This window comes from Dreissena polymorpha, chromosome 2 (assembly GCF_020536995.1).
Source record: "Dreissena polymorpha isolate Duluth1 chromosome 2, UMN_Dpol_1.0, whole genome shotgun sequence".
In the NCBI taxonomy this organism is placed as follows: Eukaryota; Metazoa; Mollusca; class Bivalvia; order Myida; family Dreissenidae; genus Dreissena; species Dreissena polymorpha.
Window position 1 is genome coordinate 29,097,794 of NC_068356.1, and position 27,683 is coordinate 29,125,476.

Here is a 27,683-nt window from a genome sequence, read left to right on the forward strand (position 1 = left end):
AATAAATAGTCTGAAAATTACTCTACTGTACTGGAATTCTAAATTAAATATTGATTCTGTAATGTTATAGCATTTTTTAAGTGGAATACTTTTTTAAAGTGATATTTTTAGCAAAAATGATTGTACATTACTTAACTTGCGTTATAAGTGTTTTCATCTACAAATTACTAGCATTCAACATATTGTCCATTAAGTAAACAAAGTAATACATTGAGCATCACACGAAGTGTACTTGATGAATTTAGAGTCACGCGACGTGTGAACAATCACTTTGCACGTGTATGTTATGACATGGAGTATCAATAACATTTTTCATTTCTAAACATGTACATAATAACATCGAGCATTATGCAAATGTAAATAATAACATTACGCAAGGTGTTAGCACCAAAGTAAACTGAATGACAGTGAGCATCACCAAATGTATACGTAATGACATAGAGCATCACCAAATGTATATGTCATGACATTAAAAATCACCGAATGTATACGTAATGACATTTAGCATCACCACATGTAAACGTAATGACATTAGGCATCACCAAACGTATAGGTAATGATATTGAGCATCACTAAACGTATAGGTAATGACATTGAGCATCACGAAACATATATGTTTTGGCGTGGAGCATCACCAAATGTATACGTAATGGCATTGGACATCACAAAATATATAGGTAATGACAATGAGCATCACTAAACGTATAGGTAATGACATGGAGCATCAACAAACATATATGTAATAAAATGGAGCATCGGCAGACATATATGTAAATGTAATAATATTGGGCATCACCAAATGTATGCGTAATGATATTGAGCATAACACAATATGTACTTAATGACATAATGATTAAGCATCACTCGAAACGTACGTAATTACACTAGGCATCACTCGAAACGTACGTAATTACACTAGGCATCACTCGAAACGTACGTTATGACATTGAGCACCACTCGAAACGTACGTTATGACATTGAGCATCACTCGAAACGTACGTTATGACATTGAGCACCACTCGAAACGTACGTTATGCCATTAAGCACCACTCGAAACGTACGTTATGACATTGAGCACCACTCGAAACGTACGTTATGACATTGAGCACCACTCGAAAAGTACGTAATGACATTAAGCATCATTTGAAACGTTCGTAATGAATATTGAGCATCATCCGACATGAACGTTATGACTTTATGTCATTGAGCATAACAAAATATGTACTTAATGACATTTAGAATCACAGGACATGTACATTATTACACTAGGCATCAGGTGACATGAACGCCAAATTGAGTGTACATAATGATCTTGAACTTTTCACCACCGAGCAACAAGCTTTGTCAGTTTTAACTTCATGATATAGGACGTCAGCATGACTTTCATGTCCATATACAGGGGGGGGGGGGGGAGAAGATAAGGTACGCCATGGACACTTATTTAGTGATTTGCACGTTTTTATGCTCCCCCCAATTATTTTTTTTGGGGGGGGAGCATATAGTCGCCGCTTCGTCCGTCCGTCCTTCCGTCCGTCCGTCCGTGCACACTTTTTGTCCGGGCTATTTCTCAGCAACTAATGACCGGAATTCAATTAAACTTTATGGGAAGCTTCACTACCAAGAGGAGATGTGCATATTATCAGCGGGTTCTGGTCGGATGATTTTTCACAGAGTTATGGCCCTTTGAAATTTTCCATTAACTGTACATATAGTGCAATTCTTATCTGGGCTATTTCTCATCAACTAATGACCGGAATTCAATGAAACTTGATGGGAAGCTTCACTACCAAGAGGAGATGTGCATATTATCAGCCAGTTCTGGTCGGATAATTTTTTTAAAAGTTTTGGCCCTTTGAAATTTTCCATTAACTGTACATATAGTGCAATTCTTGTCCGGGCTATTTCTCAGCAACCAATGACCGGAATTCAATGAAACTTTATGGGAAGCTTCACTACCAAGAGGAGATGTGCATATTATCAGCCAGTTCTGGTCGGATGATTTTTTTGTTCAACTTTTGCCCTTTGAAATTTTCCATTAACTGTGCATATAGTGCAATTCTTGTCCGGGCTATTTCTCAGCAACTAATGACCGGAATTCAATGAAACTTTATGGGAAGCTTCTCTACTTCGAGGAGATGTGCATATTATCAGCCGGTTCTGGTCGGATGATTTTTCACAGAGTTATGGCTCTTTGAAATTTTCCATTGTACATATAGTGCAATTCTTGTCCGAGCTATTTCTCAGCAACGTATTACGGGAATTCAATGAAACTTTATGGGAAGCTTCACTACCAGCAGGAGATGTGCATATTATCAGCCGGTTCTGGTCGGATGATTTTTCACAGAGTTATGGCCCTTTGAAATTTTCCATTGTACATATAGTGCAATTCTTGTCCGAGCTATTTTTTCTCAGCAACTTATCACGGGAATTCAATGAAACTTTATAGGAAGCTTCACTACCAACAGGAGATGTGCATATTATCAGCCGGTTATGGTCGGATGATTTTTCACAGAGTTATGGCCCTTCTATTTCTTCCCAACTACTGACTGGACTTCAATGAAGCTTCATGGGAAGCTTAACTACCTTGAGGAGATGCGCATGTTATTAGTGGGTTCTGGTTAGATTATTTCTTTAGAGGTTATGGCCCTTTGCAATTTTTAAGTTGCTAAACCATCCATCGTATTATTTTGTCCAAAGTTATGCCCCTCAAGACGTTTACTTTTATCTGAATATATAGTGCAATATTGTGACAAAAAAAACTTTGGGGAGCATCACACGTCTCCGACGGTTTCTTGTTTTTTGCAAGTAACATGATGATAAGGAGGTACTTTTTATCAACATTTCTTCTTATATTATAGTGGGAGGCATTATGCATTGCACTTTTCAGTACACACAGAAGCTCGTGTTTCCAACTCCTCTTACAGTGTCAGACGGATCTCGCTCATATTTGAATGGCCTTAATATATAAATTATTGTCAATAAGGAAATTTGAATGCGACGAGTTTTAGCACAATTATGGCACTTTGTCTCTTTGATTATTTTTGTGCTATAAATAAGTCCAAACATTATTTGTTCAAGTCCTCTTTAACTGCTGGGTTGATTTTCACAATGGAATGATCATGATATGTAGATTATCGTAAATTAGGAAATACTGGCTTCAAAGAGTTTTGGCAAAACTCATTTTGTCAGGGTTTTTTCAACTGTGTGTTCAACTGCTCTTACTTCTTGGTAGTTACAGTCTTTCAAGGTTGAGCAACACACCACTAAACATCAAGCACTGTCCCTTTTAACTACATTATTTAGGACTTCTGCACGTCTCGCTTCACCATATATAGTTGGAAGTCAGATAAGGCACATCGCTGACACATTTGTGTGCATAATTTGTGGTAAGTTACTATATGATACGGAGATACAAAATATAGCAACATTTCCTCCAGTAATTGGGCATTTCATCTGAAATACCGACAGTTAACTACTATAAAATCAGAGAATTAGGTTACGACGTGTTTTGGCAGAATTTTGGCCCTTAAACAAAGAATACGTTGTCCCAACATTTGTGTGTTTACAACTCTTTAAATACTGGGTTGATCTTGCTCAAACTTTCCCAGTAGAATGGCCATAATATATATGTAGATTATCGTAAAGACAGAAATTTAGGCGGTAACGAGTTTTGGCAGATTTATTACCATGTGCCTGTTTTTTCACTATGGAACATATAATCACACAATGTTGTGTTTTCAACTGCTCTTTAACTACTGAGTGGATCTCTCCCTATCTTTCATGGTCGAGAGACTTATTTATCTGCTTGACGGACCTCGCTCAAACTTTCAATGTGTATGTGAAGATGGATGTTAATTTTTTTAGCTACAACTGGTATTGGCAGAAATATAGCTCTTGGTCTGTTCGTCCACTATAGAATAAATAGTGGATTTGTCTGTATGCTAATATGTTTTGTTGGGGCATCAATGTGTTGCGTCCATGGAATGATTTGTAAACACCTAGAACGAAGAGACAGGCAGGTACCAACGTCACAGTCGATTTCAAGGCCAAAACATAGTATTGAGCATAACTAGCATAATACTGAGCATAACTATGATTTTCAAATACATCGACAGAAGTCGCACGCCTACTGAGATGGAATGCAATAACCAAACCCGAGGTCGAACGCCAATGCCACCATTTACTGTGAAATGTAAAATGAATGAAATTAATGGAGACTTCATCAAATCTTTACAAACACAACACATCATTAAAAAAGCGTTATCAATTACACTCTTTTTCAAATTTTCATCTTCCGCTGTGTAATTATAGACAATACATACCAATTCCGTCTGTTTCTTATGAATATTGTAAAGTACCATCTACAGTTTTCACTTACTTTAATCTTCTAATGTAAAATATACGTATTTACGTTGTTCGTGTATTCAATATTCTGGTTATTTGTTGGGTTTATGTTGTTATTACCAATGTTCTTGCCCTTTTGGGCAAAATAAAATCTTGATAATAACAATTTGACGAAAAGAAAATTTCGTTGAGCGCAAATTTCTGCAACTTTACGGTACTACCAGTTAGCGTACCTTATCAGAAATTGTCCCTAATATTTGAGTTGGTCATACAAACCTGTATTTGAAAACACGAGATCGATCTGTTCAACAATGATTTGTTTGGTAAGTTGTATTACTTTGTGGTGTAATGGGTCATGGCTATAATACTACGAACTAAAAATACAGTGAATACTATTAAGTATTGCATCTCCTTTACAGCTAGGATACCGAATTTGTTTCATGCTTGTTTTTTAAGTCACAGGAAACATATACTTCGTCTTGTTTATCCCGATTAAGTGTGATAAACGTCGTGATCATATTCGACGATTTCCAATTTCAGGTGATATTCTTGCTCGGCTTAGCTTACCAAAGTAAGAAAGAAACCACTTGGGGTATAATTTGGAGAGGTGGTGGGTTTTTTTGGTGAAGGGTTTAAAGACATGTAGTTGCATGTTCAACGCTGAAATTTAATCTTGCTCTATATTCGGAAACGATGCAATATTTTAGTGGCAGAATGTGGAATCTCCAAGTAAGCCGTTATAACCCTTTTTATCCATTTCTCTTAGCCCTTGCCCAAGGCAACTCTCCTTTTCATGGTAACGCTACCCAGGCGCGTCTGGTTGGAGGGTCTAGCAACGCCACGGGCCTCCTGGAGGTCCTCTATAAAGGGGATTGGATGCACATATCGTCGACGTCAGCAAGCTACTTCACACAGACGGAGGCAAAGGTTGTCTGCAACATGCTCGGATACGGAAACAGGTTTGCTTATAGTGGTGATATTATTAGATGCAATTGCAGGGCAACTATAAAAGCACAACCCGAAAATAACGGATAAAATGTATTTGGCATATTTGTATGTCTCCCCCCTCCCCACAAGCGCGCGGAATGGTGTGGATAAATAAGGTGCTTAGTACATGCATTTCTAATGTCAGTCGGGTATGTTTATCTTAAGAGCACTGTCGTTTCCACGAAGCACAAAAATAAATACAATTTACATGTAGTGGCTTTTGTTGTTGTTCAAGAAAGGATGAAAACTGATTCCAGTGTGGATGTGTTTGCACAACCTAAAAAGGTATTTTTACATAATTTCGACATTGTCACCGCAGATGTAGCATAGCTTAGAGTCGGATATCGTTTAAAAAGATATTTATTGGTCGCAATAATTCGAGGCTTTTATTTGTACTGAAAATCTCTAAGTGCGATGTCGATTTTTGTAAGACATAATGCATATGTCTTTCCATTTTTTTTTTCTCTCGAAATATGTTTTGCAATTGTTTTTGGAATTAGGATGATTTGATGATATTATTTTTATTTGCATTGTGTATAATAGTTTGTTGGTGTTAACCGATAGTTTGTTGTGATTTTTGAAAAATTTGGTTCTATTACCTGGTTTGCGTGTTATTTGTGATTATATTAGATTTTATATGTGATTGTATACTTTTTTATTTATTTGTAAAAGACCAAGAAGTTTCTTGCAGGTATTTCATACAAGTAGCATATGTTATCGAAGGAGTAACAATCTTTTCTGTTGCTATATCAAGTATTAGAATATCACTTATGTTACATTAACAAATAAACGAGTCACCATATTTGTCGTTTATGTTTGACAAAACTATTTCCATTTGTTCGAATTCGTGGTAACGTATAAACGTTTGACCCAAATGCATTTGATTGAATGTATGATCGAATATATTTCAGTCTGTTGGATACCTGTAAGCTCTAAAGGTTGTATTAATTGTGTTCGTTTTATTTATATGTCGAGTTTGCCATCCCATAATATGTAAAAGCCGTTTTGAAGTCAACAATGAGTATTGGTCTGGGTTTGGTAGAACGGTTAGTCTTTATAGTAATTTTGGAAGTACAAACGTTTTTAATATCGTTGTTTTTTCCGATTATCTCCCGCCAAAGGCGGAGGGATATAGAACTGGCGTTATCCGTCCGTCCGTCATTCCATCCATCCGTCCGTCATTCCATCCATCCGTCCGTCATTCCATCTATCCGTCCGTCATTTCATCTGTCCGTCTTTCAGAGCTATTTCTTAGAAACTATATAAGATATTTATAACATAAAGCTTCATGGGTGTATATATATCAATGACGAAACAAGCCATGCACAAGAATCATAACCCTACACTTTCTTCAAAGAGTTATTGCCCTTTGTTTTTATGATGTAACTTTTCAGGGTCATATCTCAGATGCCATACATGATTTCAACATTAAACTTCGTGGGTGTATAGATATTAGTATGGAGAATAGCCTAGTACAAGAATCGTAACCCTTAACTTTCTTAAACATGAGTTATTGACCTTCGTTGTTTATGTATGATGTATTTTCTCATATACGCTATAAGATTACAACATGAAACTTAATGGGTATATATATATATACATTGAAGAGAATTTTAATGCATAAAACAATTACCATACACTTAATAATTGTTAAGGATTATACCGTTTATCAAGGGATTACCACCCATTAATAAACCAATTTTTTTGGCGGGGTATATCAATTCAACGAATTTGCTTGTTAAGGTTAGATTTCGGTGTTGTCGTGATTTAATACTGTTTATATATTTCTGTAATTTAGGTATGTTTTTCAGCATTGTTTCAATACCATTGTTTGTGAATGTTATGCCGAACGTGAGGCTTCATATGATATCTTATGGAAGTTTATTTGCGTTTTTGTCGCATATATAATTAATTTCGTTTTGCACTGCGCATTTACATGTGTTTAGTTTTAGACCTGATATTTTTCCAAACAGGATACGTGATTCTATCAAGTTGTAAAAGGAGCTAGAATTGCGTCATCCGAAAATAATGACCGTTTGATTTGTTCGCATGGTTGAAAAACTGTACCATTTATATTTGGATTTGATTTATATAATGTGATAAGAAATCTATTACGATTATAAATGAAGCCGATACCCATGGACATCACTGTCTTACACCTCATCCGATCTTAAAACTGTAAGAAAAGTACCCAATGTTTACAATTTGACGACTTATATCAGTCTAAAATAGTTTGTTTTTTAATTTTCTCAAATGGTAATCTTTTATAAACACTATTATATAAAGAATTGAAAAGAAATAATCGAGTGATCTTTTTTAAATCTGCGAAAAACATAATTATGTGTTGTTTAGATAATTAATGCATTCTTAGTCTTTCTACTCGTGTCCACATTGTATACATCAAACCGTTTTCAACAGATCTTCACAAACCTGGATGCCAACGTTTAATGACGGACCTAATTTTCTTAAAAAAATCAGTTTTGGTTCATGCATGGTTTTACTGTACATTCACACATGGTGCCTGTTTCAGTTTAACAGCATACGCGTTTGGTCCTGGTAATGGTAACAAATTGTTTGGGTCGCTACATAGTCAAGGCTTGGTGAACATACAATTCAACTGCCAAGGAACGGAACCGGATTTGACGCAGTGTCGAGGATGGTCGAACTCGTTTTCACCGTCCGCTGGTTACCAGGGATACGACGTGGCTTTATCATGTGAACGTAAGTTCTTGTAAAGTATGTTTTTGATTTTGCAGATCTACAATTTATGCTTGTTACATGTTAATGTGTATCGTATAAAAACTATAAATATAACGCACATAATACATACAAGTCATATATAGTGGAATGTACACATAGAGACCTACTTATCTTATTAAGTTAAATTTGCACTTTCCATAAAAATATATTCACATGGAATTGACTTGACTAACGTGACTTATCCCTTTGAGTTCCGTGTGGAGCAACTGCAACAGTCCTCCAACGTCATCTGTTCAGCGCGGCTTTTTTAAGCTTTCCCAAAACACGATTCCTTCAGGAGATCTTGGAGACCGACTTATCTCGTGTTATGTCTTGTGGACGTTTTCGATAGGTGCCAATCCACCTCCATTTCTGCCTTGCAATCTGCTGCCCGATGGGATCCTGGTTTGCAGGTGACCTAATGGCCTCTCTGTCGACACTGTTGAACGCTTGGAGGAAGTCAACGTCGTTATTGCTTTGCTTGGCATCGATAGCAGCATGATGTCGCGCCAATGTTTGCAAGGTCCGAGTTTTTATTTTTTATTTTTACAATGTGTCCCTTTTCAATCTAGTGGGACTCTTTCATCTACCCAGACTTCGTGCAGTTGCGGCATGGTTGCTGTGGCGAAAACATCTGTCTCAAGCGCTTCTGGTGGAATTCCATCCGGTCCGGCTGCTTTGCTGTTTTACAGCGCATTTCGGGCCTTCTGGATCCAAGCTCTCCTTGGAGGCTTCCCAGTGGGCATCAAACGTTGTGCGAACGTTGCTGCAACGTAATATTTAGGTCGCAGTGTCGGCAACCATTACCGAACGTTGCCACAACGTTGCATACAAAACATTACCCGGACGTTTCATCAAACGTTGCTGTTTGGTTGTCACAATGGTGTATATGAAAGTTTTCCCGACGTTTTTTTTCCAACGTTGCTTCAACGCTTTTTTCCAACGTTGCTGCAACGTTGTATTTAGGTTGCATTCAAACGTTGCAGTTTCCCAGTTGGCATCCAACGTTGCTGCAACGTTGTATTTAGGTTGCATTCGAACGTTGCAGTTTGGTTGTACCAATGGTCTATATAAAAGTTTTCCCGACGTTTTTTTTCCAAAATTGCTTCAACGTTTTTTTCCAACGTTTCTGCAACGTTGTATTTAGGTTGCATTCAAACGTTGCAGTTTGGTTGTCACAATATTCAACGTTGCTGCAACGTTGTATTTAGGTTGCATTCGAACGTTGCAGTTTGGTTGTACCAATGGTATGTATGAAAGTTTTCCCGACGTTTTTTTCCAACGTTGCTACAACGTTTTTTTCCAACGTTGCTGCAACGTTGTATTTAGGTTGCATTCAAACGTTGCAGTTTGGTTTTCACAATATCCAACGTTGCTGCAACGTTGTATTTAGGTTGCATTCGAACGTTGCAGTTTGGTTGTACCAATGGTCTGTATGAAAGTTTTCCCAACGTTTTTTTTCCAACGTTGCTTTAACGTTTTTTCCCAAAAAAGTTGTTTGATGACATATTGATAGTGTTAAAGTGACTTGACCACGCGCCTAATACCCGTGGTCCGTAGCATTTCGAAACGACTGTCTATTGAAATCATTGTATCATGCGTGATTGTATGTTGCGTTGTGCTTGGATGAAACTCACATCTTGCCATCGCGTTTTACCAACATACACATATATACCTAGTATGCAATTTATGAACAAGCATGTTGCATCTGTACGTATAAATGATATCATTAAGCCGAATGTAAAAAGACATTCGTCATAAGGAACGATGTGCCATCAAACATGAAAAGTTGTCTACATACAAACTGAAAGTACCATAAATCAAAGTACTGACAGTACTGGTGTGACGATGCTTTTGAGAGGATGGCTATAAAAGCATCAAGTTTAGTTTATCTACATCACCACAATCACCACAATTGTGTATGTTGGTACGAAAAAAAAATTTGGTACAAAAATTTTGAGAAAAAATTTTGGGTATGAAAACAAATTTGGGTACGAAAAAATATTTGGGAACAAAAACATTGGGACCGAAAAAAATTTGGGTACGAACAAAAAATTGGGGATGAAAAAAAAATTGGGTACGAAAAAAAATTGGATACGAAAAATTTTAGGTACGGAAAAAAAATTGGGGGAACGGTATGAATACACATTTCGGAAGCGGTAATGCGGTCCTACCTACGCGCGTCAAAATGTAAGCGAAATATGTACACAAGTCTGTCAGGAATGATTGAATTAACGAAGAAAATTGTGTATTGATGTAAGTTTTTTGAAGAAATGTGCAGAAAATATATTAAACAAGAGCTGTGTTTGTGAAACACAATGCCCACTGCTGCGCAGCTTTGAAGCCATATATTTTACCATTGACCTTGAAGGATGACCTTGACCTTTCACCATTCAAAATGTGCAGCTCCATGACATACACATGCATGCCGAATATGGAGTTGCTATCTTGAATATTGCAAAATTTGACCTTTGACCTTGAAGGATGACCTTGACCTTTCACCAATCAATATGTGCAGCTCTATGAGATACGCATGCACACCAATATTGAAAAAGTTATGGCTAATGTTAAAGTTTTTGGACAGACAGACAGACGCTTTATATTTGACATTTGACCTTGAAGGATGACCTTCACCTTCACCTTTTACAACTGAAAATGTGCAGCTCCATGAGATGCACATGTATGCCAAATATCAAGTTGCTATGTTCAATATATAAAAAGTTATGGCCATTAAAGTTTTCAGACGGACGGACAGACTGACACACTGACTGACTGACTGACAGTTCAACTGATATAGGCCACCCTACCGGGTGCATAAAAAGCAATGGCGATATTTTTCTCAGCCACATTATTGTTAATAGTTTGATATCACAAAATGAAAGTAGAACTGTCAAAAATGACAACCTGTCAACGTGTTGTTTTTGCTGGCATGAGAGGGCGATTACACTCAATGTGTTCACATTTTGACCATAGGCTTTGTCAATGACCTTTATAGTATGGGTAGCTTTGATATTATTTATTGCTATCATGTAACTGCATGATTGTGTATATGTTTACAATACACAAAGCATAAATAATGATATAAATATACTGATTGAGCTTATAATAATCTGAGAACTATAGCCAGGTCAATTAAGGACTTAAAAAACAATTGTGTGTCCTGATTTCATGAAGAAATGACCATGCATGTCCTGGATTTCAAATTCAAGGCCCTGGTGTGACACATTGGTAGCATTACCGTTAAACTGTTACCAGGCTTATGAAATTAGTTTTTATTGAACTATCTAACAAAATCTCAATCAGGCACTGATTTTTCTTGTTTTAATACAGTCATAGATCAGTTGTGGCCTCTGGGTAATGACCAATGTTTGCTTACTTGTCACACCCTTAAAACTTTCCACACGTCTATAATAGCAAATCTGGATTTAGGTGATCTTCAATGGTACATTTAAACTTTAGCTCTGTTACAAGAGTGCTTGGTAAAGTTCAGTCACATATTTAAATCTAGGCCATGTCAAAATCAAAGTGTCAAAGACAAATGAAAGATGCGTTCATTAATTATTGTCCAGTTGTTTACTACTGCTGTAAGTTTTTATATAATATGACTGATGAACATCATGTGAGAGAAAATTCACATTATCATTTTATATCAGGTTTAGCAGCCTTTTAGATAACAAAGTATGCTAGTTTTCAATGTCGCTTCTGGGGATCAAACCCGTGAGGCTTTTAGGAAGATTCTGAAATTTTCGATCCCTCGAGAGCAACCAAACCAAAAATTATGTCAAATATTGCCGACTCGGTTTTTTGAGTCGGTTCATGAGGGATAATGGAGCTCGATTGGACATTGTCGGCTCTGGTACTACTTGAATGTACCACGGGTACTCTTAAGTATACTTAAATATACCCTGGGTACTCTATATCAATAAACTGCGTTTTAAATAAGCTTTTCAAAGATGCAAAAATCTTAATACAGTACGATCAGATGACAATTTAATCCCAGAGTGAGTTCGGAGACAACAAACGGATCGTATCTCGAAATAGATTCGGAACCCCCTGATTGCAATCAAAAAGAGGCCGACAATTCAGAAAATCCCCGGCGGTTTTCCTGGTAAAATAATTATTTTTGCTAAAAAAAGGGGTGTCCAAAAACTTAGAGTGTCCGAAAACATAGAGTAATTACGGTACCTATTTTTAAACGGAATGCCGCTAGACACGGTTTTTGATTGGTTTCCTCGAAGTGACGTGTTTTCTCAATGAAAATACGTTTGAAACTAAAAGCCGGGATCGCCCAGGATCGTCCGGAATGATGAAGGTATAAAACTCGACATTAACACAAAGTAACTATAAAATTAATAGTTATTTATCAATTTTAAATAATTTTAATTTGTTGTCATTATGGAAAAAATATTCCATCCTTTAGACGATTAATAAATCCATTTAGAGGAAGATAGAGACTTTATTTAGATTAGAAGTGTTTTGACAATATTTTTTACGCAATTCAATTAGCAAAACTAATATTAATGGTCGATCGCGGCTTTTAGTAGAGAGTTAACCCTGTACAATTGTTACAACTACCGTAACACGTTATTTTGCTAAGATTCACTTACCATTTCTTGTAAGACGGTAACCCGGCAATCTATGTAAAAAAAGGTTTTAACGTTCATGTCGTTGTTTAAGTTTGGCTTTACGGGTGGGGATGGGGGTTCCTCGGATACGAAAAGAAAAGGGAAGGAGGAAAGTAAGAGAAAGTATGAGGAAATAAAAAAACAAGAAAATTTCTCCAGAAATGGCGTGAAGATTACAAATAGATTTCTTAAATAGATGAATATTGAATTCAATAGCATTAGTAAGGCAAGCTAATAAGAATGATTTAATCATAATTGCGCATCTCCAAGCACAAGAAAATACAAGTTGAATGATTAATATAAAGGTTTTTATAATACTTGGGTCAGGGCACATGAAAGATTGGTCAGGGCTAGTAGGTTCTGCATTTACTAGCCCGAACGGGCTAGTTGAAAAAAAGTTAGTGTTAAGCCCTGATGTGTATATATAATTATTACAAAAAATAGTCGACAACGACGGATTTAGGGTAAAATTTCCCGGGTACATTTTAGTATATTTACCGTACCCGGGATACATGTAAGTATACTTAAGAGTACCCGGGGTACATGTACGTAGTACCCGAGCCGACAATGAACAATCGAGCGATACTGGAAGGTGCAACATCTCTCACGCCCCCTAGCATCGCCTTTAGCAGTATTCAATTCTCAACAGAAAAGTGCTGGAGTCATTGATCCCGAGGGACAAGAAAAACAATTGATTAATGTTCGAAATAAATAATTTGATTAATGGCAATTCTATTATTTGAGCCAGGTCACAGGAAAAGCGCAGTCAAATCAGTATCCAATTAAATTATTTGTTATTGTCAGAAAAACGCTTTTAAGCAAACAGCTTTCAAGCGACTGCAGGCTGATCTAGATCCAAACTAGCCACAATCGCCTTAATGTCTCTTTTACTGTGACACAGTTCATTTAACTTTAAAATGATAAAAAGTACTAACACTAAGAAATAGTACAAACCAGTAAAGAGTTTGAAATCAATGTTGAATTTCAGGACAGCTTGTTGATCTGCAAATCCCCGATGAAATGTTGATATCGGGTATCACAGTCATTCAATAAGTCGCAAAATGCTCGAATACAATTTATAAAGCACAATGTGACTTATATTGATAACTAAAAATACCAGTATGCCAGTTTTGTCGTGTCAAGCTGTTACGATCCAGAAAGTCCTTCATTCACATCGAGTATATATCCTTCGAATTCCAACTATTGTTGTCATAAGCGGAGATTTAGTGAATTAATAATTGATATATCCTAAATGACAGCTTCTAAATAGCGAAACATGCCAATTTATGCAGTAAGAAAGTTTTGAATCGAGACTCTCACTATTATTGTTGAATGTTGAATCACGAACGACAACTCTGCTAGGAGAATGTTATCAATGACGAGCAATCTCCTACGCAGTGGCGAATGCAAAAGGGAAGTAACTGAAAAATCGAGTTATCTCAATCGGACGGGCTCGGTCTTTTACAAATTTTTTTTTACGGTTATGATACCTTGGACGATGCTGTTCGCATCGTCAAAAATCATGACACAGTCATAAAGACGGATGTAATTTTTACCTAAATTCCGTTCCATAATGTCCACTGACTGTCACAGGTACACAGCTGCGACTGCAGGACGGCGACACGTCACATTCCGGGCGTGTGGAGATGTTTATTAAGGTAACGTTGATCCATGGACTCATATTTCGGAAAGAAAAAAAGCTGATTTAATAATATAGTAACTACGAAACATATTATTAACTTGTTAATGAGCTCACTTTCTTTCAGCGGTTTAGTGTAGGTGCGTGCTTGCGTAGGTGCTTGCCTGCATCCGTCCTAGCCGGTCCGGACTGTAACATTAGCATTCATCAAGCAATTTGAAAATAACTTATTATACATTTTCACGATGTAAAGACGTAGTTTGGAGTGTAGGACCCGTTTCCATAGCTAAAAGACAAGGTCAAAAGTCTAATTGTGCATAGTAAATAGTGCCGGATCGTAACTTTGTAATTCACCATGCAGTATAAAATAAATTACCACACATGTTCACTATTTGGAGATGGCGCGCCGCGTGTAAGATTCATGTATGCAACTTTAACGTCAAGGTCATACTAAGATGGTTTTATGTCAAATTTGGGCATAATACAGCATATTCGTTAATGTCTGCATTTAATAGGCATTTTGAAACTAAAGTTACCACAGATGTTCACCATGTGACGGCATATCGCGTTAAATACCAAAATCTATAGCTCAAGGTTAATGTCTCATTTAGAGGTAATTCGCCAATCAAACATTATACAGATTGTCCCGACTGTAACCATACTCGCCATAAAGCAATTTGAAATTAATTTAACTAACATATTTATTAGGTGGAGATGACATCTCGCTTGCAAGCTTTATGTCTTACAATTTAAGGTAAAAGGTTAAATATGGGCATAATACAGCTTGTTCGGACAATAAACTTCGAACTTCATCAGGCTGTTTTACAATAGCACAAAAATTTCACCATGTGGAGTCGGCGTGTCTTTAACAAGATATGTGCATGAAGCTAAAAAAAATCAGGATCACAGTTACAAAAGGTCAATGCTCAATCATGGGAATCATGCAGCTACTGCAGACTGCAACTTCATCTTTCATAGGGCAATAAAAAAATAGCTGGCCACACTGGCCTTAAATGTTCACCATTTGGTAACAATTCGTTGTGTGAAAGACCAGTGTCGCTAGTTCAAAGGTCTAGGTCATACGTAAAGGTCAATAGTCAATGCTGTATTGTAACTTAAATATTCAAAAGGCAGTTTAAAACTTGACCCAGCATGCCTTACAGGTTTATCTAGTCAATGTAACATTGTGATTTAAAAAACAACAACTTATTAATGGCATTCTTGACAACGGGCTTTACATGTTGACATTAATTCAATTAATGTGTCTGGTTTGTTGTTTTCCGTCTTATTAAAGTATATTGAATCAGGAAGAAAGCAAACTTGGGCATTTCAAAATAACTTAGACGATATTAGCTCGTGCTTGAACAGTTTTAACATATTTTTTGAAATCTTACTTAGTTAACTGTATGCAAATTTTAAAGATGTTCTTTGTCAACAACAGGGGGACTGGCATTCTATTTGCGATACTGGTTTCGATGATTCCGAAGCACAAGTGGTCTGTAACATGTTGGGTTTACACAGCACGTAAGTGACACATGACCATCTACATATTCTTACCGTAAATAGCGCTATATTTTTATACTATAATTGGAATGGATTTAATGCAGCAAAAACTACCGACAAAACATGAATATATAATTTGAAAATAATTTCTGTATTATTTAGAAGATACCCACAAATTAGCCCATCACGTAAATATATATGAATACTATTCCTGATTATATCACAGTGGCATCGCAAAGGCTTATAGGGGATCTCACTTTGGGCAAGGGGCAGGCGAGATCGTGATTGGCTCCCTGACTTGTAAAGGTAACGAGGCAGATATCATGGAGTGCAACCCCGCCTTTGATTCCAGCTGCAACCATCGCAACGACGCTGGTGTCAATTGTGATTGTAAGTTTGAAATCGAGTTTTTACTGGGGAACCATAGGAATGAGGTTTTACTTTTAATATAAGTACGCAAGAAGAAGGCGAAATATCAGCAGAAACTTCTACGTTACAAAATTAATAAAATGCATGTATGTTAAATAAAGTGCAAGCGCAAAAGAAATACTCAAACTATGGAATGTAAGCAAGCACAACGGAAGCCGCATGAATACATTACTTTTTACATAGACTTGCTATTGCCCGTTATGTGTGCAAACTATCCTTTAAAGCAACACCGGTACGCCTTGTGGACGGCCCTACTAACACGTCCGGAAGAGTCGAGGTACTGCATGGTGGAACATGGGGAACTATATGCGGCGACTCGAACTTCGACTCTAAGGCCGTACAGGTCATATGCCGGATGATTGGCGTCAATAATCCGTAATTATGGAAACTTGTATCTAGTTTTGAGTTGTAATACTATGAGCACAAAGTATCGTATTAAATATAGTATTCAGTTTTAAAATCTTTCGTTTAGGGAACTTAACGAACACGCATGTTTTGGGTATGTTCGACAATCTTAGAGATAAACTGTCTTCCTAACTAAACACGTGTTGAGGCAGAACACTTTATATGCCATCCATACTACAAATATAAATACGACAATTTTTTATGATTGCACCAAATCAACTATGCATTTTGTGTATGTTTCCTATTTATTAGTGGTTCAATATTTATTTTATGCTTTCCGGTGGTTTATAGAGAAATATCAGTGAATTAAAACCGATAATTTCACTGTTTCAAACAGTGAAAATTATCAGTGAAAATTATCGATAATTTCCACTGTTTACTGTGAAATGACGTCATTCTTTGACGAAATGACATCATTATCCGAGCGAAATTCTTTGGTTTAACTCTTTAACAATTTATATAAACTGTGAAAAAAAGCATAAAATAAAAAGAAAATTTGTTGGATTCGGTGGAATATCGATTTTAATTCACTCGTGATCATAGAAAATATATATTTTCTATGATCACTCGTGAATTAACATCGATAATCCACCGAATCCAACAAATATCCTCTATTTATTTTATTTGAGAAAACACTAAGATGTATTAAAATCTTGCTATAATAAATTACTGATCTGTTCTATAATGGTTTACTCTCATTCATCATGACACAAACAAACATAAATACTGTTCCAAATGAATGTTTTAAAAATTGTCATGGTATAAGCATGTAGCAATTTTCTAAATTTTATTTTTTCTAACCAAAAAATATTAATGGTCAGCATAAATTATTATTTAAAACCCGTTATCTCTGGGTAGTCGAATTGTATGTCTTTTTTAAATTTCTTAATAAACTCTCAAATATTGGTGATGTATATTAAGAATGTTAAGATAGTGTCATTGTGTACTTGACAGCCTCTTCTTTTAAACCTTTCTTAAACACGTCGTACAAATAAAAGTACACAAATACACTTACATAATATTATATTAATCCAACAATACTTGAAAAAGTTCTTTGATGAGACAGAAAATTATAAGCGCTTAATTTTAAATATAGTCTATACTGACTTAATTTACGGATCAAAACCTTGCTAGGTATATCAACTTTGTTTGCGATCTTCCCCGGTTCGCGGTTAGGCCACGCGAAAGCTAAACATCTCCATGCAAAAGCAGAGTAACAAAACAAAATATCTATTTACATCGTTAAAAATTAAATCAGCATTCCAAATGTTACACGCGAAAGTAGAACTGAGAAGGATATGTACACACTTTAATTGTTGTTTCACCGAAGATTAAAGGGAGATTATACGATTTTTATATGTGTTAAATTGTGATATATTGATAAAAATTTGGGTACGAACAAAAATGGGTACTTAAAAAATTGGGTACGAATTTTTTTATTAGGAAAGATGGTGGAGTACCTGTTAGTATACCGGGTAGCTGAAATAATTCGCGTTCAGAATAAATCTGAATAAATCAAGAGTTTGCCAAAGCAAAAATCATCAAAAGACTCTAAGGCGGCAATTTATATTGACTAAGATAGAGTGGACTATTGACGCCAAGAGTCTGCCAAAGCAAAAATCATCAAAAGACTCTAAGGCGGCAATTTATATTGACTAAGATAGAGTGGACTATTGACGCCAAGAGTCTGCCAAAGCAAAAATCATCAAAAGACTCTAAGGCGGCAATTTATATTGACTATATACCGGGGTACCCAAAAGTATCATGTGAACATCGGTGTACGGTGAAGTATGCTTCAAAGTACCCGGGGTACGTGGAAGTAGTACCCGTGGGGAACTTGACCCATTCAGCTTAATTAAGATTTGGATAACTAGTTAAATCGTCCACAAGTCTAAAAGGGGCCTTTTCACGTTTTTGGTAAATTGACAAAATTCGCACTTTTTCGTTGTAGTTATTATATTTGTGATTAAACAGTAATACTGAGCATTTGCCATGCTTTAAATATCCATTATATGCATCTTTTGGCGATTTAAAAACCTGAAAATTATAAAGCGCTGCAACGCGAAACGATTGAATAATTTGGAGAGTTCTGTTGTTGTCGTTATATTCTGTGACACTACGAGGATTGTTTATATAAAGTATAAAATACATAACTCATTGTACGCTCACGGATGGCCGAGTGGTCTAAGCGTAAGACTTTTACCCCAGGGGTCAGTTGTTCGAGCCTAATAGAAGGGTTACTTTTTTTTCTTTCTTTAATTTTTATTTTTGTTTTGGAGCTTGTCAGATCCAATTTTTACATGTATCAATATAAAGCATTTAATGACAAACTTCAATACATGCTAAAAATCTATGAAAAGGCCCCTTTAATAATGTCAAAAGTCGTCCGAATTGTAAATAAAATAGCATTGTACAGGTTGCAATGCATTTAAATTCATGTGACACACGTAGTTTCCTTCTACCAAATCATTTGGCTATATGATAAATAACTTAGTATTTGGTTTATGGTACTGGTTTAGGCATGCGTTTGGTTACGGATACGCCTACTACGGCGAGGGTCAAGGTTACATCGTTATTAACCAGCTGCGTTGCGACGGCACCGAGTCCGATATCTCAACGTGCCGGTCCTACGAGTGGAATCCCCCGGGATCTAGCTCCTCCTTTGGGTGTTCGCACACGCAGGACGCGGGGGTCAACTGTAACGGCCGTACGTACCTCAACCCACATATAGTAGGTTACATAATCCTAAACGGAAGTGGAATTTGGGGGGTTACATGCAGTCAGTTTGCTACTAAGTACATATGATGCAGGTCCTGGTGCATAAGATTTCAAAGATGTATTTGAAATGAAGAGTTTAGGTATCAGTTTAAAGGTACATGTGTAAGTCACAGGGCAAAAGGCCTGATTTGTGCATTTCTTTGTATGTTAGTGGTTGCCAGCCTCAATAGTAGGGGATGGTTTTTGCCTTCAAATGGCATTGCCGGTAGCTGTCAAGACCGGTTCATATGTTGTAAGGTAATTATTTTGAGTTACGCCGTATAGAATTTTTTCAAATGCAGTTTTTTTGTAAGCTTATGAAACCACCTTTCCAGTCATGTATAGTTATATATTGGCTTATCGCTCGGTCATGGTGAAATTTGAGATAAAAAATTGCGAATTCTATATATAACAAAGAAGGAAATTAATTGGGCATGTGTAACCTAGTACCAACAATTGGAAGCTTAGTGTTAGATTTTAAACGAAAACTAAGTATATTATTTATAACATGGAAACTCTTATTGGCTAATATATTTTAAGTTTGAGATCTAGATTGAATTTTCGTGCGACTTGTATTCACAACACATTAATACACTTTAGGATTAAGAAATATAGATTTATACACAAACATATAAAGATTATTGTGTTAGTTTCTGTGTGTACTTGAAAGTTTACATGGCAAGGCGTTCTCAGCCGTGTAGGCCTTTCCGATACGAGTTGGATGCAAGAAAATAAAGACACTAACACAATGTTATATATATCCTACAATATTAAAAATTCGTTGGTGATGTAATCTAAAATTTAACGTTTAATTGTAATGACATTTGCCAAAACAGATAAAAGTAACTGATTCAAAACGTGCGTAGTATTATCAAAATAATTTGTGATATGTCATGGTTACGCAACGCGAAATAGTCCTCAACAACTTCATACAAACGCAGAGTAACAAGACAAAATATCGACATATGCTCGATTCAAATTCAATCAGTATTCCAAGTATTACACACTCAAGTAGAGCGAAAGTTTGTTCAAACTTTAATTCTGGATTCACCAAACCAAAGAACACAAACAAGGATGGCTGCCATTGTCAACTTAGAGCATGTGTACCAACAACCGCGTAAACCATAATACAACATTTATACAAACTGATATTGTAACGGTTAGTCGATGAACAACTATTCTTTTGGCACTATTTAAATTGATTACAAGTTTTAAAAACGCTGTATTGGATTAATGACTAAATTAATAATTAAGAACAAATCGATGAAGATGTTGATACAATTTTACGAGTTTAATTGTCTTAAAGTCTTAACTTCATTTGACCTAAAAACGGAAGTGAAATACCAAAAAAGTAGTACGCCTTGAGCATTTAGTTGCTGTGCAAAAGCTGGTAGGCACGTAAGGCACAACTTGACACGACATCCTGCGTTTCCTTCTTTAACAAAATTATTTAGCTGTATGATAAATACAACACATTTTAAAGTGTTACTCATCTTATGTGGCTCCCAATAGAAACCCTAATTCGGTTGTCCGATGGAGTGTCCGAGCAATCCGGTCGCCTGGAGGTTTTACATAACGGCCACTGGGGCACGGTCAGCAGCTACGGCTTCGACAACCACGATCTCGCGGTAGTCTGTAGGATGCTCGGATACGAATATTCGTGAGTTCCTTTCCTGCTTTTAAAGATTTTATAAGCATATGTAATACATGTGCGTAAAGTTTCGTGCCATATTAGTCTGAGCTGACCGCACATGCTAATCAGGGACGACACTTTCCGTTTATTGAATTTTATGATGACTACAAGTTTTTTGTTTACAAAAATCCAGTTTCAGTGGAAAGTTTTGCTTTATTCTGAAAACCTTGAACAGTAATTATATGCGCATTATGGTTGTCTAGAAGATGCGTGTTTACCTATGAATGTTCACATACAGTATATTTCCTCAGGGCCAATTCGTTTTACATGCCTAACGGCTACTACGGTCAGGGTATCGGGGAGGTGCTCGTGCGAGACCTGGCCTGTCACGGCATGGAGTCCGACATCGGGCTGTGTGGGGGCAACTGGTGGCCCAAGACAAACCCCGGCGACCATAATCAGGACGTCGGCGTCAACTGCGATGGAGGTAAGCAACACAGACTATGCATACACTTAACAATGTATAACAACAAGTGTACCACTCAGAAGCTGTGTTAGCCGGTGTTAAAAAAATTACATCGTCGTATAATAACACGAACTTAGTTGTCAAGCATATATTTGTTCATAAATAATTTTGTAGAACGACCGCTTAGTTGATCGATTTCCTAAAAAAATGGAAGTCCTACATTATGTTGGATTTTTATTTTTAATAAAGCAGAAGACATATTACCGATATTCTGATGTCTGTATTCCACACGTGTTTATACCCGCGGTGTTGTTGTGATACCCAGTTATTCCCATCCGTCTTGGCGGAGATGGAAACGCTACGGCTGGGGTCGGTCGCGTGGAGATCCTACACAACAGCCAGTACGGAACCGTTTGCTCCAGTAACTTCGACCGCCTCGACTTGGTTGTCGTCTGCCGTATGCTCGGATACAACAACATTCCGTAATAGTTTCCGCTTGTTTTCAGATAAAACAATTTATAATACCAAATTGTTATAGAAATTACCAGTATTCAAAGTAGTGTTTTAACGTAGTTCTTCTTGAATGCTCTAAGATTTTATGGGTACATACGTACAGCTCATCGTTCTTCTTGATTACACCAAATTCAATATCAAAATAATAAGTCTCAAGTTTGTCTTTAAATTCGAATTTAATCAACCTAAAACAGCGTTACAAACACAATACCTGTACAATCGATATCAATTTGCGTGTTGTTTGTGGATAAATGCTCAAAACAAAAAGTTTATAATAACCTCTAAGTCGAAGTTTTGAACATAGGCGCTCGATGGTAATGTTTTTATTTTATTATTATATTTTGTTTATTTACCCGTTGTTTATTATAATACATACACATACTAAATCAATAAAAATCTTCCAACAAAACGTCTTCTTAAAAAAAAAGATAGTTCGACTATTTACATAGATATTGACAAGGTACGCCACTCGCCATTTTCTCAACCCACGGAAGTGCGTCATTACCCATAATTATATCTATGATATCGCTGTCACTCCGCTCGCTTATTGAAATGCGCGCGCAATAAATGGGGTAATCAACAAAATATCATGTAAATTACATACACATGAATCATTCCTTACAATTTTTTAACCGGGAACCTCGCTCTTTCTCTACAACAACAGCCAATACACACTATTGGCGCCAGATTTAATTTTCGACGCGCTGATTCTTTTTCTTCTGGAAATCACCATGGCAGACGAAATTAAGTTAAACAATTGGTAAGGAATGATTCATGTGTATGCAATTTACATGATATTTTGCTGATTACCCCATTAAGTGAGAGAAACAATAGTGAAAGGGATTTATCGCATCGCCTGTGGAGGTTTCTGTTGAAACCTGTTGAAACTGAAAGTAGATGGAGAAAGAGCGAGGTTCCCGGCCTGCGCGCGCATTTCAATAAGCGAGCGGGGTGACAGTGATTTAATTATGGGTAATGACGCACTTCCGTGGGTTGAGAAAATGGCGAGTGGCTTACCTTGTCAATATCTATGTACATAGTCGAACTATCTTTTTATGTCCCCCACCACTATAGTCGGGGACATAATGTTTTTGCCCTGTCTGTTGGTTTGTGTGTTTGTTTGTTTGTTTGCCCCAACTTTAACATTTGCAATAACTTTTGCAATATTGAAGATAGCAACTTGATATTTGGCATGCATGTGTATCTCATGGAGCTGCACATTTTGAGTGGTAAAAGGTCAAGGTCATCCTTCAAGGTCAAATATATAGCTTCAAAGCGGCGCAAAAGGGGACATAGTATTTCTGACAAACACATATCTTGTTTTTAAGAAGACGTTTTGTCGGAAGATTTTTATTGATTAAGTATGTGTACACATTATAATAAAGAACGGGTAACTAAAAAAAAAAAAATAAAAAAATAAAAATAAATAAACATTGCCATCGAGCGCCTATGGATTCGATCTTTCTTACGGAGGTTCCGTAGAAAGTCGGTGTATAACGATTGGTTGATTAGACACGAGATCTATCTCGCGGGGGATTCCGGAGATAATCGATAGCGTATTTTCGAAATGGGAATTTTCAGAATACTCGGCTTTTTACATTGCAAAAACTTACACATTTTCATAAACCGTTAACGTGTTTGAAACTTTGGATTAATATCATTATTATGCGAGCATACCACATCACGTAAGGTGTTTTAATTTGCGCATTAGTAATATATATGATCTGTTTGTGTTTTTTTATGTCAGAAAATAGTTTGTGTAGCTAATATTACCGATTAAAGTACCGCCCAGATTTCGAGCGGGAGACTTGACATGGAAAATGCCGTCCCATCGACCCGGAGGGGCAATAGCTGGGAGTTGGATTATTGCAACTTTGTTTTAACGTTAATTTGGTTCATTTGCACAAGAATATTGACGTGTAAGTGAGCATTGTTTACCTGCTTTTCCGTTACGGCTTATCAGGTCAGAACATTGTCTGAACGCATCTCCACGCAGGCTTGTCGTACCCTGCTGTTATATACAATTTGATCCAGCAAGGCTGGTTCCAGTTTTATCTCTGCGCGGAGGTTGTGTGTGAACATTGCATAGATTTTCCAAGCAGCGCACTGTGTCACTTGGCTTCGAATTGTTTACCATGGTGCATCAAATGTATTCAAGTTAAAAGTAAACAACATAGCATTGTACAAATATTTATGGAACAAAGGTAGTAGAATTAAAACGTAGAACATATTCAAGTTTCTATATAACAGTTGTAAAGGTAGACATGTTCATAATCTTGGATTAGTTGTTGTTTCATGCTATATTTTATCAGACGAGTTATGGGGACTTTTGGTTGCAAGGAAGTATTTTGTTTGCAGAATGTAATATCAAAATATTTTCGGATGTAACAGTGTTCTGAAATATTAACAAACCAATGCTAAAAACATCAATTATTAAAAACTATAATTCAGTCAAGTGTCCGACTCTTAAAAAAATGAAACAATTGTTGTAACGAAACTAGTCTATAAATTCACTTGCGTGCTAAAACTTCAAGGCTTTTGAAAACATGTTTTTCTTTTAAAGTCCTGTGTAAATTTGCAATGACGTATTTACGTCGAAGAAAAAAGTATTATTTGAAAAAGAAACAGTTTATACAAAGTTAAAGTCGTGTGAAGATAATAATGCGCAACGACTGTTAAATAATATTTGTGTATTGGCGCCATCTACTGTTCTTAGCACTACCTCCTTTACATGGGCTACAACTCTTTTGAATACACTTAAATATATCCAGTAGATCGACCTGTAGCCAATATGTTTGTTAATGAGGCAACTTATACATTTCGAACGCAACTGTTTTATGTAATTAGTTATATGCGTTTGTTGCAATATGCTCGTCACGAAGGCAAAATCGTCAATTAACTTTTTAAAGTTCTACTATATCACAGTTTAGAAAGGTCCTCGCGTTTACAAATCACTTGTGATTGTATGTTTCTATATATTTTCGATGGGCTAATTTCACTGAATTCGACTGCATTGTCCGATTTTTTAAATTATGCGAAATATGGTGAAATATATATATATATAACATCCTAAATGTTTCTATACTTTTCAAATTAACACTTCCGGTCCTTAGCGCAAAAAGGTAAAGACACAGATCAACGGCTATGCTGACGTCCAATCATAATTGTTGTATTATAGGACAAGCGCCTACTGGTACCACGGCCCAACATACGCCCAGGGCTTGGGGGAGATAACGGTAACCAATCTAGCGTGCAATGGCATCGAGGGCAGCATTGGTCAGTGCGGTGGCCAATGGCCGGCCACTAGGAGCTGTAGCCATGACAACGATGTGTTTGTCAACTGTCTCGGTGGTCAGTTTTGATTGAGTTGTGTTTCAAACTACCATGAATATGCTATTTTGGTCTCGAGTTTTTATTTCGAATGTGGATGATGAATTCAATGCAATGTTTTCTATTCGAGCAAAAAAAATATATATTGAAAGCAATTTTCCAGTAGATCATACTAAACTTGTTTTGAAATATTGATTTTGTAGAGTGTTTGTTTAAGTCTCGTTTCACGTCGTATAGTAACATTATAACGACTTCAATATATTAGCGTGTTTTGACAGCATCTGAGAAGATTCGCCTGGTAGGCGGCTCCAACAACTTCACGGGTCGGGTGGAGATTTACCACGCCGGACAATGGGGCACGATATGCGACAACTCATTCGACCGCACCGACGCCGTCGTCATCTGCAGGATTATGGGCTTCCAAAACCCGTAAGTATGGCCAAGAAGAAGTCTTTCATGAAGGTTATTCATCAAAAGGTCGTGGGAGATCGTGTCCGCTCTGTATCTTTTCAAATCATGTGAGAATTTAGATACAACTTATAATTAATATTAGCTATTACTATGCGGTGTGTTGTACACAATCACGTGCTCCATTTTGAACGGTCAATGTCACAACTTCATGTGAAATGTAATACATGTCCCCTTCCCTGACAAGCATATGCATCCGAATGAATATGGTGTTAGTTTTAATGTTGCAAAAGATGATACATGAAGAATTCATTTGTTAATTTCAGTCATACTGTAATTTAAAGATTCAGTTTCGTATTTGAAGAAGAATATGTTATACGCTGTGTAAATTGTGAGTTGTAAACTGTGTTCAGTGCTACTATATACTATAGACAACTGTACTTTGATATATATTCATATATAATATTAATCCACTTACCTTATAGTACAAGTATTTCCACATGTTCATTCCAAGTGAGCGTGCAGTGGCCTACACGCGGGCTCATTTCGGTGCCGCGGACAGCCACGTTCCCATGGTGATGACTGACCTCCAATGTAACGGCCTGGAGACGACCTTGGGTCAGTGTAACCCCACGTGGCAGTCGAAATACTGCACTCACAACCAGGACATAGGAGTTGATTGCTGCCGTATGAAAAGTTACTATTTAATAACATCTAGCGTGCATATTATGTGGACTGGTAGAGTAAAAAGAGAAAATACAAGTTTAACGATTTGACACTGAATAGTTTCTTTTGTCATAGACTATTCCGTCTTTGTAAATGATATGTACTGTACAAATATTTAATTAAACGTTAAAATGCATTTCGTAAAATCGCTTGATGTGGACTTTATATATGTGTTTCCTCAAACTTTGAAGAGCATGTATACTACATGCACATGTTAACTTCATTATAATTTATACAATAATTGAATTGAATATTTACAGAACATGGTATGCATATTTTATAAAAGAAAGCTTTAATTTGCGAATGAAACTTTCAAGAGAAATTCATCGTTAAATAAAAATTATAAAATACGCTTATTTCGGACTGCATATATTTTTAACGTAATAGGTAAATATGTACCAGTTTATTTTTTGTTCGTGTTTTCCAGCAAGCTGCCAGCCGTCCATCGTTGGTTGAAGATTCTGTGTCGTCATACTTCATGTTGTCCTAAATAAATGTCGTTTTGATAAAGTGTGCATGCAGTTGTTGTTTTGTTCATGTCTGACATTATCGCATTAATTATTATCGGCCAATCCAATTACAATTTAGGAAATTTGAACTTGTGCACGCTTCGACAACAGGGTGCAGGATCACGTGACTTTGTGGGGTTCACAATTGAATGTTAATGTATGTAATCACACCGGTATGTGGTGCTTTTCTTCAATTAACGTTTTAAAACAATTTTTCTCAGGAATTTCAACTAGTGCATAAGACAGTTTTTATGCTGCTCATGGCAATGTGAATCACATGAGAATTACTTTATTTAATAAGCCTATGTTCTTGGCCAAAATTTCGATGTTTAATGCGTTGATGTACATGATTATACTGCACGTAACGTGAAATTTTGGCACAGATTTCAGACGTATTCGATGCTTTATTCTAAAATCTTAAGATATCGTCACCAACTGCAAGAAAAACTGCCTTTTATGCACTAAAGATGTTTGCAAATGTATTTCAATAACTTGAGATATTTGCAAAAATAAAGTTCTTAACGGCGTGTTTACATTCTGTCACGCCCTTGTGTAAACCCCGTTGATACTGCACACTAAAGTGCGAGGCACTAAGCATTGAGCAGTCGTGTCCACTTAAACCTTTAACGTAAGAGCCTAAATATTGCTATAACTATAGAAACTTTCGAAT

The 27,683-nt window shown here is 36.6% G+C and overlaps 1 protein-coding gene across 1 annotated transcript; it reads left to right on the plus strand.

The window, feature by feature from the left end:
• Positions 1-4,572: 4,572 nt before the first annotated feature.
• LOC127866395 (deleted in malignant brain tumors 1 protein-like) lies at positions 4,573-27,019 on the plus strand. Its single transcript, XM_052406890.1, has 16 exons — positions 4,573-4,667; positions 4,885-4,915; positions 5,111-5,303; positions 7,862-8,052; positions 14,289-14,353; positions 15,776-15,858; positions 16,064-16,227; positions 16,491-16,641; positions 19,191-19,378; positions 20,941-21,088; positions 21,373-21,548; positions 21,853-22,009; positions 25,219-25,391; positions 25,649-25,799; positions 26,293-26,465; positions 26,932-27,019. Exons 1-16 carry the CDS (start codon positions 4,656-4,658, stop codon positions 26,958-26,960), a joined length of 2,085 nt encoding a protein of 694 aa, XP_052262850.1. The 5' UTR covers positions 4,573-4,655; the 3' UTR covers positions 26,961-27,019.
• Positions 27,020-27,683: the final 664 nt, after the last annotated feature.

Excerpts from the sequence above, each read along its gene's own strand:
- LOC127866395 (XM_052406890.1), top strand. Across the intron at positions 8,053-14,288 it reads CGTGGCTTTATCATGTGAAC|GTACACAGCTGCGACTGCAG; the intron begins GTAAGTTCTTGT and ends TGACTGTCACAG. Across the intron at positions 15,859-16,063 it reads ATGTTGGGTTTACACAGCAC|TGGCATCGCAAAGGCTTATA; the intron begins GTAAGTGACACA and ends ATTATATCACAG.